At 34.3% G+C, this 17574-nt stretch overlaps 1 protein-coding gene across 5 annotated transcripts in view; it reads right to left on the bottom strand.

Moving 5' to 3' along the window:
* Window positions 1-701: 701 nt before the first annotated feature.
* Window positions 702-17574, bottom strand: part of CADM2 (cell adhesion molecule 2) — a 1275593-nt gene continuing 1258720 nt past the window's right edge. For all 5 annotated transcript variants that reach the window (XM_059887610.1, XM_059887613.1, XM_059887602.1 and 2 more), the window contains 2 exons: window positions 9145-9270; window positions 702-8327 (listed from right to left, as the gene is read on the bottom strand). In XM_059887610.1, coding sequence (XP_059743593.1) covers window positions 8209-8327; window positions 9145-9270 — 245 coding nt within the window. In that variant the 3' untranslated portion in view covers window positions 702-8208. The remainder of the gene's footprint in view (window positions 8328-9144; window positions 9271-17574) is intronic.

The raw sequence follows: 17574 nt of genomic DNA, 5'->3' as shown, positions 1-17574 counted from the left end.
TCCATAGAAATACCCATTGAATTTGAGACTATGAACAACGGTTAAAAAATAGACTACTTGTTTTTCAGTTTGATTAAGTCATAAGACCATTTATAATTACTTTTTTGATTAGAATTCTCCCACTTCTTCCTCCAACATAGCAATACCAAAGCAAAGAATGTGGTCATCACTTGGAAGGAAAATTTAATTATTAAATTTCACCAAACAGTATGGTTTAAAAACCTTTTAAAACTATTTCCTGGAAATTCTTGTTTTAATAGAATGTACACTTATTTTTAGCATCATCCTGGGATTATCACATTATGAAAATCCCTTTCAAAGCCTAAAATTGCCTTGAAATTATTAATTAAAGTTTTTTAGTATGTTCCCTTGATTTAAAAAATACCAAAGAATATTTTGACTGAAATAACACTTGCTATTATGAAAATTGATGGAATTGATTTATCTGGAAATGTGGATGTCATATATGTATTTGGTGGTAAAGCTGAAGAAAAGTGGGCATTTTTGGTAACTTTAAAAGAAATAAAGAATTGTGTCTATGAATGTACTATTTCAGATGTCATTTTCTTGTGGTGCTGAACGTGCTTTTACACACAGTATCAAATTTGCTAACATGTATCACAGGGCTTCTTTTGCTAGGAAAAATTAATTAAAATAAGTAAATGTTATTTCATAAAATAAACCAGATACAAAATCTTGCCTTGTATTTACAGATAAATTTTAATGGAATATTTCATGGTCTAACACAAATATCAGACCCAGACACTAATTCTTGTACAGCCTTTGGCTTACCCTGTATAACAAAATCTGTTATTTAAAGTAGATTATAAAATACCTTATGGTAAGTGAACTTCCAAAGACACAAAGAAAATCCTCCATAAATTTAAAAGCTTATCTCAAATTCTTATTGGCATAAGCTTAAGATGAATATGTTATTAATTGCATTATCTTAGGTAGTTGAAATATATAATACTGGTTAGAGTGTGAAAATTAAAAGGGTGTAAGTATTTTTGCTTCTGTTCCTAGTCAACATTAGTAAACACATGGAAGTGATTGTAAAATTATCTTTACAGAATTTTGGAATGTTGGCAATCTCAAGCAAATTTCCTTAACTCGGCAACATTTTTTTAACCCTTAGTCAGCATGTTACAAGGTTCACACATTCCAAAGAGTAACAATTATATGTTGTACAAATAATATAACATTTATTTTACTACTGCTTAACTTTTTAAAACTTCCATTTAGAAACTTACAAAGAAAATGGGCATCACTGAGGAAGTATAAAATGAATGGATAATGTATGCAGTTGAAAAAAGTTATGCAAAATAATGTATTGGCATAAAGAAATATGTTTCATGGTATATTTTATAATCTGTCAGTGGGATAAAAGAAATTTCTACCTTTCTGTTAACAAGCCTAAGAAAATGAACTAAATGAATAGACAATTCAGTAATGTCCAACAGATAGCTAAAATTCAAATTTTATTTTTCCATATGTATCAGACAATTTTTTTCTGACAAGACTTTACTGAAAGATGAGGTGCAAATGGGAACCCTGTAAGAATGTTTATAAGAGTAGTACATGACATATTTTAAGCGCCACTAAGTACACATTGAATACTTGTAAGTATATAGGCATATCAACATGCAAGTGTCATGTACCTAATATTACAATATGCATTTTGGTTTTTGAAAATGTTAATGATAACAGTAGATTCAATAATTGTGTTTCTCTATCTTCTGTGCAATATGTTTTATTTCAGTGCATCTTCTTTACAGCACAGAACTTATTTTTATGCTGTCATAAATATACCCTTCCAAAAGCTATGAATTTCATGTCACATAAATAGAACATTTTATTTTTGAAGCTATGTTACTGGGAACACCCGCATTTCTGGGTACCATTTTCAGAGATAAGTCTTTAAATTCTTTTTAACATGGCAGACTTGTTCTGATGTTAGTTATGTTGAAATATTTATGATAAAAATGGAGCTTTGTTGAGGGAATATTTTTGGTTGAATGAAAAGCTAAACAAACAATTCACAAATATTGATGTGAACAGAGTATGAAAAAAAAACATGTCAGTAATCCCGAACTCATAAACCCTTGGGTTACTACTTAACTCCATCATTGAATCTACAACAAGTACAGCAGGTACAGTTAAATAAATTCATAAAGAGATTAGTTTTATACACTTGTAAGGAGAAAGAGTACTAGTTTTGAAAATTTTCTAACTCATTTTTCTTTCTATTTATGAGACTCATTCCATACATTAGAAACACAGAGAAAAGCAAAAAGGATAAAGAGATAACAATTCAGTTTACATTTCATGGTTTTTTTAACCAACTGGTGAACACTACTTTCAACCACCAAATATTTTATTGCATATAACTTTCACTATCAGCAAATATAAAGAGAAAGTGTCTACTAGTTTCATGTACAAGGAAAAGTATCTGAAGAAAGAAAACATTTGAGGTTTGACAGTACTGTGTGTAAGATAAGTGTAATGTGGCATTTCATACCGCACTTAAAAGTTCATGTAGGAATCACTGCTGTTCCGACCCTGGATGTGGGAAAAGTGCTTAAGTGCTGAGCCCTGGTACGTTTTTCTTTTGCCCCTGCAATCTTCAAATATCTTTTAAGTTTCTTCTTTTGAAATATACAGTATATTCATAGGGGAAAATAGTGGTTTTGCTTTACATCGTTTTCACATTTGGGCCCATTCTCTCCAAAAGAACCATACATTTCTTGTGAAATATATATATATATATATATATTATGTTTACATATATATATATATATATATGATGGTAGAAAATACAGCAAATATTATCTATAACATAACCACATAACATAGAAAAATCTTACTTTAAGCATCATACTTTGAGATTATTTTTGTATCATTTTTTTCCTAAAGAAAAATCTGCTTTTAAAATGCCATTTCCTTTCAGAATAATTAAATTATATGATTTGAAGAATTCACATTATTTCTATGCAGACAAAATAAAGTGGGTCTTTGTGGCAATACTTTGCATTCATTATTCTGGGATTATTTGTTAATAAGGAGGCCATTTTAAATACTTAAATATTTATCTTACACAATAACACTTCTTGGGAAAATAAAATTACATATACGATTTTTACTTAAAAGCATAGTATTAACTTATAAGAAATTGTTTCATCCTAAATAGTAAATGAAATGTCAAGTTGGATTGCAAAGTGTTGCCACTTGGTTTTTTTAATCAGCACAATTATATCACATTGAAATATTAAATAGGAATGAGAGGAACTATCCTTTTAAAGTTATTATAGTTTGCTTATAGGAAAAGTTAATGACAGAAAAGGGAAAACAAATGCAGATCCATACGCCACTGAGTTACACTAAACGTAAAGTTGGCTTTTGAGATGTCCCAGGGGGTGGGGAGTGGACTGTTAGGATAGTCCCAAAAGAGTGCTTCCTGGGATATCTTGTAAATAATTATTTCTTCTATTTATATCGAAGTATCATAGCCCATGTTAAAAGTGAGAGGTAGAAGGATTATTGTAAGTATGCATGGCAGAGAATTTACCAGCTCTATCCAATAACTATTGCATTCAATATTAATAATCTCAATACGTAAAAATGCTGATGAGTTTAGAACCCATTTTTACATGTTGTCCCCTTTAGCTCTCTTTATAATCTTGCTACCTTCAATCCATTGCCTTTGGAAGGGTATAAGTGAAGTGCAAAGGGCATGTTTGGATTGAAATAGAGAGAGAAAGAGAAGAATGAATTGAAAAATAAAATACATAAGAAATTTCCATTAAGATATAGTGATTCTAACTATTAAAGGTAACCTATATTTTTTGAGTAGATTTGTACTTGTAATAAAAGTCCCACAACCCATTTAAAACACACATACACTCAAAGAAAGTATAAGAACTCCAAATTCAATTAGCTCTGAATCAAAGTTGAAAACTCAGGTTATTTCTTTCTCTCCAGTAACACTAAAAACTGGGCCAGATAATTATATTGTGCAATGTTAATGATTAAGCAAGAAAAACTTAACGTGTTGTTATATCAGTTGTAGTTTTAACTAATGAGGTGAAGATTAGCAACCTCTTAGATCTTGTTGAAAAATTCTTTAAAATCCCTTTGCATTAAGTATCCAGCAATAGAATTGCAGATATTGCACTGAGTGTATTTCAATATTGCCAGTGTATATTTCAAAACAAGTTCTATTATCTACACTAAGATTTCCTCTTTCCCAATATTCAAAATGCATATTATAATTACATGGGTTTCCAACATCCATACACAGCAAGTACAAGATACTTACATGTACGTACACTGTAGTTACCTATATTTGCATAGTTTTTAGTGTGTACTTTGTGCCACTTAATAAAAAGCATTACTCCGTAATTCTCATTAGGTGTTTTATTTATTTCTTCTGTAGTTGCCAGTTGTTTTCTGTTTGCTTTGTTTTGTATATTCATCACAGACCACCATTTGCAAAGGGGGATTACAGTGGGCATTTTTAGAGGGCACTAAGTAATTAGCAATGTGATGGGGAATTTGCAGTAAGATATGAGGTTTTGCAGTTTCTCCACATTTAAAAAAAGTAACATGAAATTTCACATTTATAATTCAATTATCCTTATATCCAAAAAAAGTATTTTAGATGTTCCTCTTGGTAACACTTTGCAATAAGTGGCACTAAATTACACGATAACTGCTATGTTACATGGAAGAACCATCACCATCAAACAGCTGCTGTACATGGGCCTATATGGAGTCTCAATGCCATTACAATCATGAGTACATAATTACAAGTGAGCCTGTCCTTTTAATTGAGATATTTATATTTTTACAAAGAAATAAAAATAAATGAGGTGTTAGCTTCTTTGCCATATTTAGGAAAGTTAGTTTTCTTTCTCTATTTGTTTCTTTAATTGTGGGGTTTCAATGCAAGATTAAGCATCTTGAATCAACAAGAGATCATCCAGTTTCTAGATTAAACTTCAATATCAGGTTCCTTAAACTGCTTCTTGGATTCTCTGGTAAAAGAAAACAAGTTGAAATCTCTCTTTCATACACACACACACACACACACACACATACACACACTATTCTGTTCATGCTCTCTATCTTTGCTCTTGCACTCATAAAGTTTCCTTTCCTCCCTAATTTTGATAATTGTTTTATCTAGGACATTCAAATATGGAAACAAAAAAAAAAAAAGAATGCTGTTTACACTTTTTTGATGGAGGACAATTTACACTGTAAACAGTACACTGGCAGAGAATAGCTACTTTTGGTAAATAATAATGTTCCATATTCTACTGGGGTGTGTGTCTGTGCGCACTCCTTTCATTACATTCTGTGGCTATGGTGCTTACTAAGCAATGACCGAATTTGGCTCTCTGGGCATAAAATGTGCACATTTCAGTCATGGCAATTGAAATGGTTCATTTATATATTTATTTCATTTTTTCTGATTTTTATAGAAATGAACATAATTTTTACAATTTCTTTCATTGGTGGAAATCAAATAATTTTTTAAGATAGGAAAATATAACTCCAATGCTATTTACTTTCAGTAACTGAAATGATATCTAATTCATATCTATTTTAACTGTCAAAATATTTGATTAGAGCTCACAAATCATAATACACAAGTTAGTTTCTTTTAAAGGCTTCCAATGAGTTTTTATATTACTGTCAAGGGTTAAAAGAGTCGAAGTCTTGAATTGTAACCAATTTTGGATTTCTAATTTTATAGTGCTATAAATAATGATTGAGTTATTTAGGCAACAGTTTAGCAGTTGGAGCCAAGTAGAATACAGATGAAATGAAGAGGGATGTAAATACAGCATCAATGGAGAGTAGCAATTTTGTAAATGCATCCTGAAATTAGGCTTTAAATAGTAATTGATGATGCAGTTTATACAACTTACTTCTGTAATAAGAACCTTTCCATTTTGTGCTAACAGAATGAATTTTGCTTTGTGGAGTCTTTCTAAAGATTATGTATTGAAAGATATGAACAGTTTATAAACCTATTCTAGTTTCAATGTGTCTAGTAGCACCTACCTGGTTCTCTCAAACTACCATACTATATTAACATATTATTGCATTTTTTCCACAGATGGTATGGAGTGAACTGTAAAAACAAGCATGCAATCACATCAATGCAGACTTATTTCCTTAAAATTGTCATACTGTATATGATTTATTATGTTAACACTCAACCACATCATATTATTTATGTTCTGTATATTCTGAAAAAGTGCTGCTTAACTGACATCGTCCTTTTTCTTTTGTAAGAAATCAACAAGATAAATGCTTCAACAATCAAAAAAAAATTAAGAGTCTAATGTTATCCTTAAAAGATTTATACTTTTCTGATAAATAATCTAAGATACAGCACCCTTGTCTTTCATATGATATTAATACATGATGTCATACTCAACCATTCTCATTTCCCAAAAATAAATTCCAAGATATTATTCTTAAAACCATAGGCCATCATGCTTTCAGACATCACAAGTATAGCTACCATATTGTCATATTCTTTTTCTTCCTAAAGGTGCAATTCTTGTCAATGGGAAAATAATTTTTATCTAACTGGATTTTTAATCTTTAGCATAGAGTATCAATAAATCTAATGACAACTAATCTAGCAGTATTTTTTTTACTAGGAGAAATAATATGACTTCAGATTGACTCTGTGTCATATTTAAGAATACAGCATTTCTTAATGGTTAAATACATCGAAATTTCAGAAATAATCCAGAGAAAGAGACTTTCACCTTGGAGTTAAAATTATGGCAGAAATTCTCTATCACTCACTGTTTCATATGTTTATACCTCACAAAATGCATAGACAGGAATTTAATATAAAGAATTAGTTCATTTATACAGAAAACATATCTCAAACATCTTTTTTGGCAAACCAACATAGGTAAGCAGCTCTGGAACTGCCAAATTAAAATTTGTAAATTTTTAGCAAACTAAGAGTTTATTTTTAGATTATTATTCAACTGTGGTTGTAATTTAAAACCTGAGGCTGTGCACTGGTTGTTAGCTTAAAATTACCTTTCCTTATAACATTGTGCTTCCATTGTATAACAAAAATTAACAAGAACTAGAAAAATTTGTTGTTGAACAGTGCTAGGACATACAGACAAAAATACTAATACATGTTATCTACTTATAATATTGGTTTAAGTAATATCTAAAGGGATATAATGGACATTAGAAAATGCTTACTCATGACTGATTACCTACAGCCAAAAAAGTTAAATATGTATCAAATAATGTTTAATTGGATTTATTATATGCACTATATACAGATACTAAAATGTTTCAAAATTGTGCCCTATGGATATTTCAATTTTGTTTAGGCAGGTGAGTATGGAGCAAATAAATTACAGAATCAAATTAGAGAAATGAATGAAGTCTTTGTGATTCCCAAAATGGTAAAATGTTTGTAACAATTTATTGGTAGATGAAGCTAAAATAAGCTAATGGTGGGATCTATATAATTATATAAGACTGCATGTCATGACTGTAATCCATATTCATGGCTCCTGTATCAAATACTATATTTTTAAATAGCAAATTGATACAGCTTTATCAGTATAATCTCAAATATTCCAGAATCTATTCTTCAATAGTTTATTTCAGTTTGTGTTTTTTAGGGCATATGCTTCCAAAACATGCCTTTGAAGATAGACATGTAGAAAACATCATAAACCACTAACATCCGAATTGAACTTAAGCATGTTAGGTCTGTACCTAATCCTGTTCCTTGTGAAAGCTGTCCAGTGGCAGATTTACAAAGTCTTTGATTTAAAGGGAGCCAAAAATGAGGGGGTGGGGGAAGCTCTGCACACTTTTTTTTTTTCAATGTACAAAAACAATTCAATATCATGATCCAAGGAGATGATTAACATTGTTAAGGCTGTATATTCAAGCACTGTAATGTTAAAAGAGCAATGGTGTGGAATTTACGCGGTAATAAATGTCCTGCATTATGGATGGTACGGTAATTAAAGGGTGATGCTTTCGACAGCTGATTGTTGGCATACACTGGCTACGGATAGCAGTACGGTATGGAAGTTAATAAAGGTAGCAGAAGATGGTAGAAATGAATTCTGAAAGATGATAGCCAGTTTTCTCCAGCAGCCAGCCTGGTACATAAAATTCAGAATCTTGGCCTGCATTTTAAATGAAATATTCTTTTTTTTCTTCAGCATTGACTTGGCTGCCCTCAGCATTGATAATGGCTGTGTCAGCATCTGGTGCATCTTCAGCTCCTTTAGCTTCATTTGTTAAATATGTTCCTGTGGGTGTTGGAAGAAAACCATGTTAGTTTTGTCAGAGTGGTAAAACAACCACTGTTAAAGTCACATTCATTTAGGAAGAAACTTAGGCCAGATTTCTTATATGTTGAAACATATTCTGAGGTGTAAGAAACCATACAATTCACCCTTCTAAAGTTGTATACTTTCTTTCAGTTTTCAGGTATATGTTGCAGATGAAGCTGTGTGCAGGTTAACTAGAGGCAACTGCCAAACTGGCATGGGTAATGAGTACTTTGATTTATTTAATGATGGCTACAGACCATGTGATCCACTCATCTGTAGCAATCAGGGCCCTTTGTTCAGATGTTGATAATGATCACATCAAATGTGTCAGCATTCATTTTGGTAACTCCATTTAGAAGTAGATTATACCAATAGTTTTCTACCTAACCCATTGCAAAAAAAATCACATATTTTCCTTATTAATATGGCCACATATGTGTCCATAAACTTACAAACAGGAACATTACCAAATGATTAATATTAGAGTTGAATTTCAATCCTAGAGATATACTACAAACTCGCTCCCATATTTCTTTTTTTTTTTTCTTGAACCAATGATTCACTCTGTGACTTCTGGCTATTGGCTAAGTATTATTTTGCTAATCCAATCCAACTTTAATGTTGAGTAAAATAATTAAGAATTCTCTGAAATAATTTAGTATTCAGATCTCTCAATTTCAACCCTCATCACACACACACACACACACACACAGAAAGAATAATATTTCATGATGAAGCTAGTCTTTAGAATTTTTTTGTGAAATTTAAGAATGTCTTATTATGTATAACCTACCTTTATGTCTTGCCAGATATCGTCCAAGCAAAAATATAGAACACAGAGTGACAAATACAACTACAGCCACGATTCCTCCTATAAGAGCATGATCAGGGCCAGTCTGGCCAGCCAGAGCATTGGGATCTTGAAAAAAGAGAAAAAAATATTGTTTTAGTTCATGTGATTTTAGACATAGAGTACATATCTGCATTAGAATGAGTTGTTTTGGAAAGTAGCACATTAAAATAAAGTTTTTTTAACATGTATTACACCAATCATCTAGTCAACAGATATTGGGCGTATAAAATTTGACACATAAATTACCATTGCCACTGAGTTTACATTTTAAGGGAGAGACAGTAAACAAATATACATATATGATTTTGTTTAGTTATATGCCTTTTCTTTCTCCTCTTCTCCACCTGAAAGTATGTGTATTTTTAAATGTGACAAACACAACTATATAATTTAAAAATACAGTTATGCATAGGAAAGGCTGGGATTAGAGATTATAACAATTATACAAATATACAAATATTATACAAATTATACAAATATTATTATTTTATACAAATACATCATACAAATATCATTTAAAGCTGAGGAAACTGATGAACTCTCTAAGGGAGAGAGTCTAGATAGAGAGGAGAAAAAGTCTGAAAATTGAGACCTGAAAAGTTCCCATATTTAAAGTCTGACAGAAGTTGCTTCCAGCAGAGAAGATTGAGAAGGAGAGAAAAGTGGGGTAGGAAGAGATCCTGGTGAGCAAACAATAATTGATTAAAGGAAAGATCATTTTTTAAGGCGAGGGGGGTGTTACAAACTCTGTTGTATTATCGATTGAAGGAGGAAGATGAATACTCAACATTGAGGATTAAATGTCTGTTGCACTTGTAGCTTTAAGGGCAGTGGTTGGAAAGATTAGATTCTGATATACTTTTACGTTCTGCTTTTGTTAAGATATTAAAGGAGAGAGCTGAGCCTAGTAGAGGATGGCCAGTTTTCGAGCAGAAATAAAAAGATCAAAGGAAGCTCAGATGTGAGTACTTAAAAGTTTGGAAAATCCACTATTTATAAAAGTTGCATAATAAGAGATAAAACTAAATGAAGTTTTGAGCAACAAAATATACTAAGGCTCAGCTCTGTGGCAAAGGTCAGATTGAGTATACTGCCTACCATCCAGGGTCCTTTGAGTGCATAGCTTCAGGAGAGCTGCGTACAGTCTACAATCTACAAAAGAGTTTCAGAGGGAGACAGGAAACAAATAAATTAGGTCTGGCAATTCTGCTTCCAAAAAGTCTTGAAATATGGTTATAGGTACAGGAATCTGACAAATAGATTAGGAGTCTACTTTGTTTTTAATGGAACTACTGTGCCAAAGAAGCATGTACCTAGTTAGAAAACAAATAAAAAGAAAAAAAAGTCTGATTATTGAAACATCAAAAACTTCTAGACTACCAAACGTGGTGAAAACAAGAAGTGGCCTATAAGACCTGTGTAGTACCCATGAGAGCATATGACCAAACATCCACTTCCAGTGTGGCCACAGAGCATGACTGACAAGGCTGAACCTCCTGTAAGATAGACTTGGAGGCAGGCAAAAAATAAAATTAAATTAAAAAAAAAAAAGAATGATCAGAAGAGAAGCTAGTTTCTTTAGGGACTATAACTGTTGCCAACACAAAGGGAACTTTTCATGCCAGTCTGAAATATTTTCATAATTATTATGGATCAGTGACTACTCGGTGTTTCCCATTATTCCTCTTCTTCCAAAAGAGAGCATTTATATTAAGGAGGGCTTTTCCTGGAGCTTTTCTGGTAGCTCAGCTGGTAAGGAATCCGCCTGCAATGCAAGAGACCCCGGTTTGATCCCTGTGTTGGAAAGTTCCCCTGGAGGAGGGCGTGGCAACCCACTCCAGTATTCTTGGCTGGAGAATCCCCATGGACAGAGGAGCCTGGTGGGGCTACAGTCCATGGGGTTGCAGAGTCGGACACAACTGAGCAACTAAGCACAGCACAGGGTTTTTCCTGACTCTCTTCTATCACTGTATTTTTTACATGGGGTGGAAAAGAGCATTGAAACTTGTGTTTTGGTTCATTTTTCCTTGAGCCAGTGCATCTGGAGATGATGAAGATAATTATGCATATTTGAGGACCTTGGTCATTGAGTTGGGTACACTAGTTTGATGGGACTCTGGGTTATCTCTTTGGATGGGGTAGGGCAATGGTTTATGTGACAAAAAGAAGGTAAAAAATATTTGGTGATCAGAAGGATATTATGGGCAGATATTTCTAGCTGATAACAAATTTGTGTCCTTTATTTTTCAGTGCACAGAGCTAGACATTTACCAGCTTCACTGGCAGTTGCATGTGGAACCATACGATTTGTGTTCTAGATAGGTGAAAGAAGGCCCAGCTAATAAAAGTCTCCCACATGTAACCATCCAGAGTGATAGCAGGAGGTATGAGTTGAAATTAAGAGAACCACAAGAATAAGTCAGGCCATAGGTCACTGAATCTCCACCTGGAAGAAAATTGTTGCCCAACTAATAATACGGGGATCATCAGACTGCTTGAGGGGAAAAAGAAAAGCTTTATTTTCAAACACTGAATACTGAAAAAAGTAAAATTGTCACAGCAGCTATTGTTAATTTAGCTTTCTATTATACACAGGAGCAAAAAATAAATCTGCCATGCCTCTGAATACCCTATTCCTAGCTTAGATATATCAGAATCAGTTTCAAATTCCACCTCCTGTTCAAGTTCCCAAATACAGTTCAGTTCAGTTGCTCAGTCGTGTCCTATTCTTGGTGACCCCATGAACCGCAGCACGCCAGGCCTCTCTGTCCATCACCAACTCCCAGAGTCCACCCAAACCCATGTCCATCCAGTCAATGATGCCATCCAACCATCTCATCATCTGTCATCCCCTTTTCCTCCTGTCCTCAATCTTTCCCAGCACCAGGGTCTTTTCTAATGAGTCAGCTCTTCGCATGAGGTCGCCAAATTATTGGAGTTTCAGCTTCAACATCAGTCCTTCCAATGAACACCCAGGACTGGTCTCCTTTAGGATGGACTGGTTGGATCTCCTTGCAGTCCAAGGGACTCTCAAGAGTCTTCTCCAATAGTACAGTTCAAAAGCATCAATTTTTCAGTGTTAAGCTCTCTTTATAGTCCAAATCTCACATGACCACTGGAAAAACCATAGCCTTGACTAGATGGACCTTTGTTGGCAAAGTAATGTCTCTGCTTTTGAATATGCTGTCTAGGTTGTTCATAACTTTCCTTCCAAGGAGTAAGTGTCTTCTAATTTTATGGCTGCAATCACCACTTGCAGTGATTTTGGAGCCCAGAAAAATAAAGTCAGCCACTGTTTCCACTGTTTCCCCATCTATCTGCCATGAAGTGATGGGACTGGATGCCATGATCTTAGTTTTCTGAATGTTGAGCTTTAAACCAACTTTTTCACTCTCCTCTTTCACTTTCATCAAGAGGCTCTGTAGTTCTTCTTCACTTTCTGCCATAAGGGTGGTGTCATCTGCATATAAGTAGTCATAAATTATGTCCGTTTTATTTGCTGAATATCTCTCAGAACTGAGCACCTTTTTGGGAGCTGAGAAATCACTCTTGCTAGTGCATCTGTACCTGTCTTCTTTCCTGAAGGTAAGTTCTGAGAAGTGGTATTGCTGGATCACAGAATGTAAACATTTTAAAAGAATTTTGATAAACACTGCCAAATTACATTGCAGAAAAATTGTATAAATTCATCCTCCACCAACGCCACATGAATTCCCATATAGTATTAACAGCAGATACTCAAGGAGGTGCAGTGGTTAAGAATCTGCCATCAATGCAGAATACGCAAGACATGTGGGTTCAATCCCTGGGTTGGGAAGATCTCTTGGAGAAGCGAATGTCAACCCACTCCAGTATTTTTGTCTGGACAATCCGATGGATAGAGGAGCCTGGTGGGCTACACAGTTCATGGGGTCACAAAGAGTCAGACACAACTGAGCACACACATACTATAATTAAAGAAAAAATTGTCTAATATAATATTGAAGTGTTAAGTACTTAGTATTATAAGCTAATATAAATGTGCCTAATATATATATATATATATATATATATATATATATCCCACATTACTGCATTAATTTTGTACTATTTTTGAAATCTATATTCCATTCAAAATTTCTGTTTTAATGGCTCTCTCCACAAAAAAGATGAACCTTTTAAGCAGCTTATTTTTATATACCTTCATTTTATGGTCTTTTCATCCATAGATACATCTTACAATTTTATGTAATCAAATCTACCAAAGTTTTGTATTATGAGGTCTGACTTGTGGATCCTGATTTGAAATGCTTTTGTCATGATAATATTATACACATAAGAATTGCTGTTATCATCTAACACTTTTATTATTTTATTTTAATCTATCTAAAATGTATTTTGGTCTGTGATTTGAGGCTGAAGCATACAATATGACTTTAATTCTTCTGTGACAGACAGTTGTATCCCACACGATTTCTTTCATCAATATTTTTGTCACTTACCATAAACTAAATGTCTACCTATTTTATGTGTTTCTGCATATTCTTGTCTATCTTATGTGAGGAATCTATATATGCAATCCTATGCTAATACTGTAGTTTTTTAAAAATCATTTTGCTGTCCTGGAGAAGAAGTCTCAGGTCAGAATATTTTTGCAAGGAACAAAAATACAAGAGATTGCTTATTGGAATTGTACTGATTTACAGGTAGATTTCTTTTATATGGCCTTCCCTGGTAACTCAATTGGTAAAGAATCTGCCTGCTATGCAGGAGACCCAGGTTCACTCCTTAGGCCAAGAAGATCCCCTGGAGGAGGAAATGCCAACCCACTCCAATATTCTTGCCTGGGAACTCTCATGGACAGAGGAGCCTGGTGGGCTACAGTCCATGAAGTCGCAAAGAGTTGGACACGACTGAGAAACTAACATTTTCACTTTCACTTTCCTTTTTCCTTTTATATAGTGCATTTTCCAGGTTCATGGTATGATTCTTCAAGTCTTTAGTAGTGTCTTTTAGTAAATTGTATAGTTTTCTGATACAGAACCTACATATTTCTGTTAATGTTATTTCTCATTAAAAATAATGTTTTCAGTATTTTGAAAGATTTTAATATTTTTAAATGTTACTACTTTTTAATTAAACTCAAGCCTTCTTTTTATTCCATTCATGGTTTTGTACTCTATTTTCTAAAGCATTATATCTAGCATTTGTAAAGATTATATTTTTAATTTTTATTTCCTCACCATCAAACTTACGTAGTTTTAAACATTATTTTTCTACTGATCTAGTTAGTACTTTGTAAACAATAATGACAATTACATTCTGATTCTGATGATCTCAGAAATGCATCAAAAATTTAAATAGACGAGCTGCAATCCTCCTTTTGACATTGTTTACTCTCTGTATTTATGTCAATATCTAGAGTTACTTTTACAGTTTCCATTGATCTAAAATTAGATTAAAAAAGATATTCATATCATCAACTCTTCATCATATAAACCACACATCTTGTCAAAAGAAAATTTCATGATGACAGCATCTTTGATTCTTGAATATCTGAGAATTATTATATTGTCAATAACACTGAACTGGCTAAAGATTCCCTGGTTTTTAACCCTTTGAATGAATAATAATGAAAAAGAAATTGTCAGTATTTTGACAATTTGTTTTGACTCCCTTTTGTACTAAATAACTCTGAAATCATTTGCATTTGTCTTGCTTCCTTCTCCTCCAAGATAAATCTGAAATTAAGTGACCTGCATTTTTCACATTATTGCTGTTGCAATATTTGGGTTTTGCTCCATTATATTTGGATGTTTTAGCTGAATATATTTTGTAGTTTATCTCTAGTCAGAATTTTGCTTTGCTTGCAAACACACCTTTTTATTAAAATCAGTTAAGACCATTTGCTTTTGACTTATGAATTTTTTTCTACTCTATTTTTGATTAACAACTGTTTTTTCCATTTCCTTTCTTGGAAAATTGAATTACACACTGGTAGAAACTCCAGCAATGCCAAAGAATGCTCAAACTACCACACAATTGCACTCATCTCACATACTAATAAAGTAATCCTCAAAATTCGACAAGCCAGGCTTCAGCAATACATGAACCATGAACTTCCAGATGTTCAAAATGGTTTTAGTAAAAGCAGAGGAACCAGAGATCAAATTGCCAACATCCACTGGATCATGGAAAAAGGAAGAGAGTTCCAGAAAAATATCTATTTCTGCTTTATTGACTATGCCAAAGCCTTTGACTCTGTGGATCACAATAAACTATGGGAAATTCTGAAAGAGATGGGCATACCAGACCAGCTGACCTGCCTCTTGAGAAACCTATATGGAGGTCAGGAAGCAGCAGTTAGAACTGGACATGGAACAACAGACTGGTTCCAAATAGGAAAAGGAGTACATCAAGGATATATATTGTCACGCTTCTTATTTAACTTCTATGCAGAGTACATCATGAGAAATGCTGGGCTGGAAGAAGCACAAGCTGGAATCAAGATTGCCAGGAGAAATATCAATAACCTCAGATATGCAGATGATACCACCCTTATGGCAGAAAGTGAAGAGGAACTACAGAGCCTCTTGATGAAAGTGAAAGTGGAGAGTGAAAAAGTTGACTTAAAGTTCAACATTCAGAAAACGAAGATCATGGCATCTGGTCCCATCACTTCATGGGAAATAGATGGGGAACCAGTGTCAGACTTTATTTTTCTGGGCTCCAAAATCACTGCAGATGGTGACTGCAGCCATGAAATTAAAAGATGCTTACTCTTTGGAAGGAAAGTTATGAGCAACCTAGATCAGATCAGATCAGATCAGTCGCTCAGTCGTGTCCGACTCTTTGCGACCCCATGAATCGCAGCACGCCAGGCCTTCCTGTCCATCACCAACTCCGGGAGTTTACCCAGACTCACGTCCATCGAGTCAGTGATGCCATCCAGCCATCTCATCCTCTGTCGTCCCCTTATCCTCTTGCCCCCAGTCCCTCCCAGCATCAAAGTCTTTTCCAATGAGTCAACTCTTCCCATGAGGTGGCCAAAGTACTGGAGTTTCAGCTTTAGCATCATTCCTTCCAAAGAAATCTCAGGGCTGATCTCCTTCAGAATGGACTGGTTGGATCTCCTTGCAGTCCAAGGAACTCTCAAGAGTCTTCTCCAACACCACAGTTCAAAAGCATCAATTCTTTGGCGCTCAGCCTTCTTCAGGGTCCAACTCTCACATCCATATATGACCACAGGAAAAACCATAGCCTTGACTAGATGAACCTTTGTTGGCAAAGTAATGTCTCTGCTTTTGAATATGCTATCTAGGTTGGTCATAACTTTCCTTCCAAGGAGTAAGCATCTTTTAATTTCATGGCCGCTGTCACCATCCGTAGTGATTTTGGAGCCCAGAAAACTAAAGTCTGACACTGTTTCGACTGTTTCCCTGTCTATTTCCCATGAAGTGATGGGACCAGATGCCGTGATCTTCGTTTTCTGAATGTTGAGGTTTAAGTCAACTTTTTCACTCTCCACTTTCACTTTCATCAGGAGGCTTTTTAGTTGCTCTTCACTTTCTGCCATAAGGGTGGTGTCATCTGCATATTTGAGGTTATTGATATTTCTCCCAGCAATCTTGATTCCAGCTTGTGTTTCTTCCAGTCCAGTGTTTCTCATGATGTACTCTGCATATAAGTTAAATAAACAGGGTGACAATATACAGCCTTGACGAACTCCTTTTCCTATTTGGAACCAGTCTGTTGTTCCATGTCCAGTTCTAACTGCTGCTTCCTGACCTGCATACAAATTTCTCAAGAGGCAGATCAGGTGGTCTGGTATTCCCATCTCTTTCAGATTTTTCCACAGTTTATTGTGATCCACACAGTCAAAGGCTTTGGCATAGTCAATAAAGCAGAAATAGATGTTTTTCTGGAACTCTCTTGCTTTTTCCATGATCCAGCAGATGTTGGCAATTTGATCTCTGGTTCCTCTGCCTTGTCTAAAACCAGCTTGAACATCAGGAAGTTCACGGTTCACATACTGCTGAAGCCTGGCTTGGAGAATTTTGAGCATTACTTTACTAGCGTGTGAGATGAGTGCAATTGTGCGGTAGTTTGAGCATTCTTTGGCATTGCCTTTCTTTGGGATTGGAATGAAAACTGACCTTTTCCAGTCCTGTTGCCACTGCTGAGTTTTCCAAATTTGCTGGCATATTGAGTGCAGCACTTTCACAGCATCATCTTTCAGGATTTGGAATAGCTCCACTGGAATTCCATCACCTCCACTAGCTTTGTTCGTAGTGATGCTTTCTAAGGCCCACTTGATTTCACATTCCAGGATGTCTGGCTCTAGGTGAGTGATCACACCATGGTGATTATCTGGGTCATGAAGATCTTTTT

This window comes from Bos taurus, chromosome 1 (genome assembly GCF_002263795.3).
Source record: "Bos taurus isolate L1 Dominette 01449 registration number 42190680 breed Hereford chromosome 1, ARS-UCD2.0, whole genome shotgun sequence".
Taxonomy (NCBI): Eukaryota; Metazoa; Chordata; class Mammalia; order Artiodactyla; family Bovidae; genus Bos; species Bos taurus.
The sequence above is the reverse complement of the archived record's forward strand: the minus strand, read 5'-3'. Positions and strand labels throughout refer to the sequence as shown.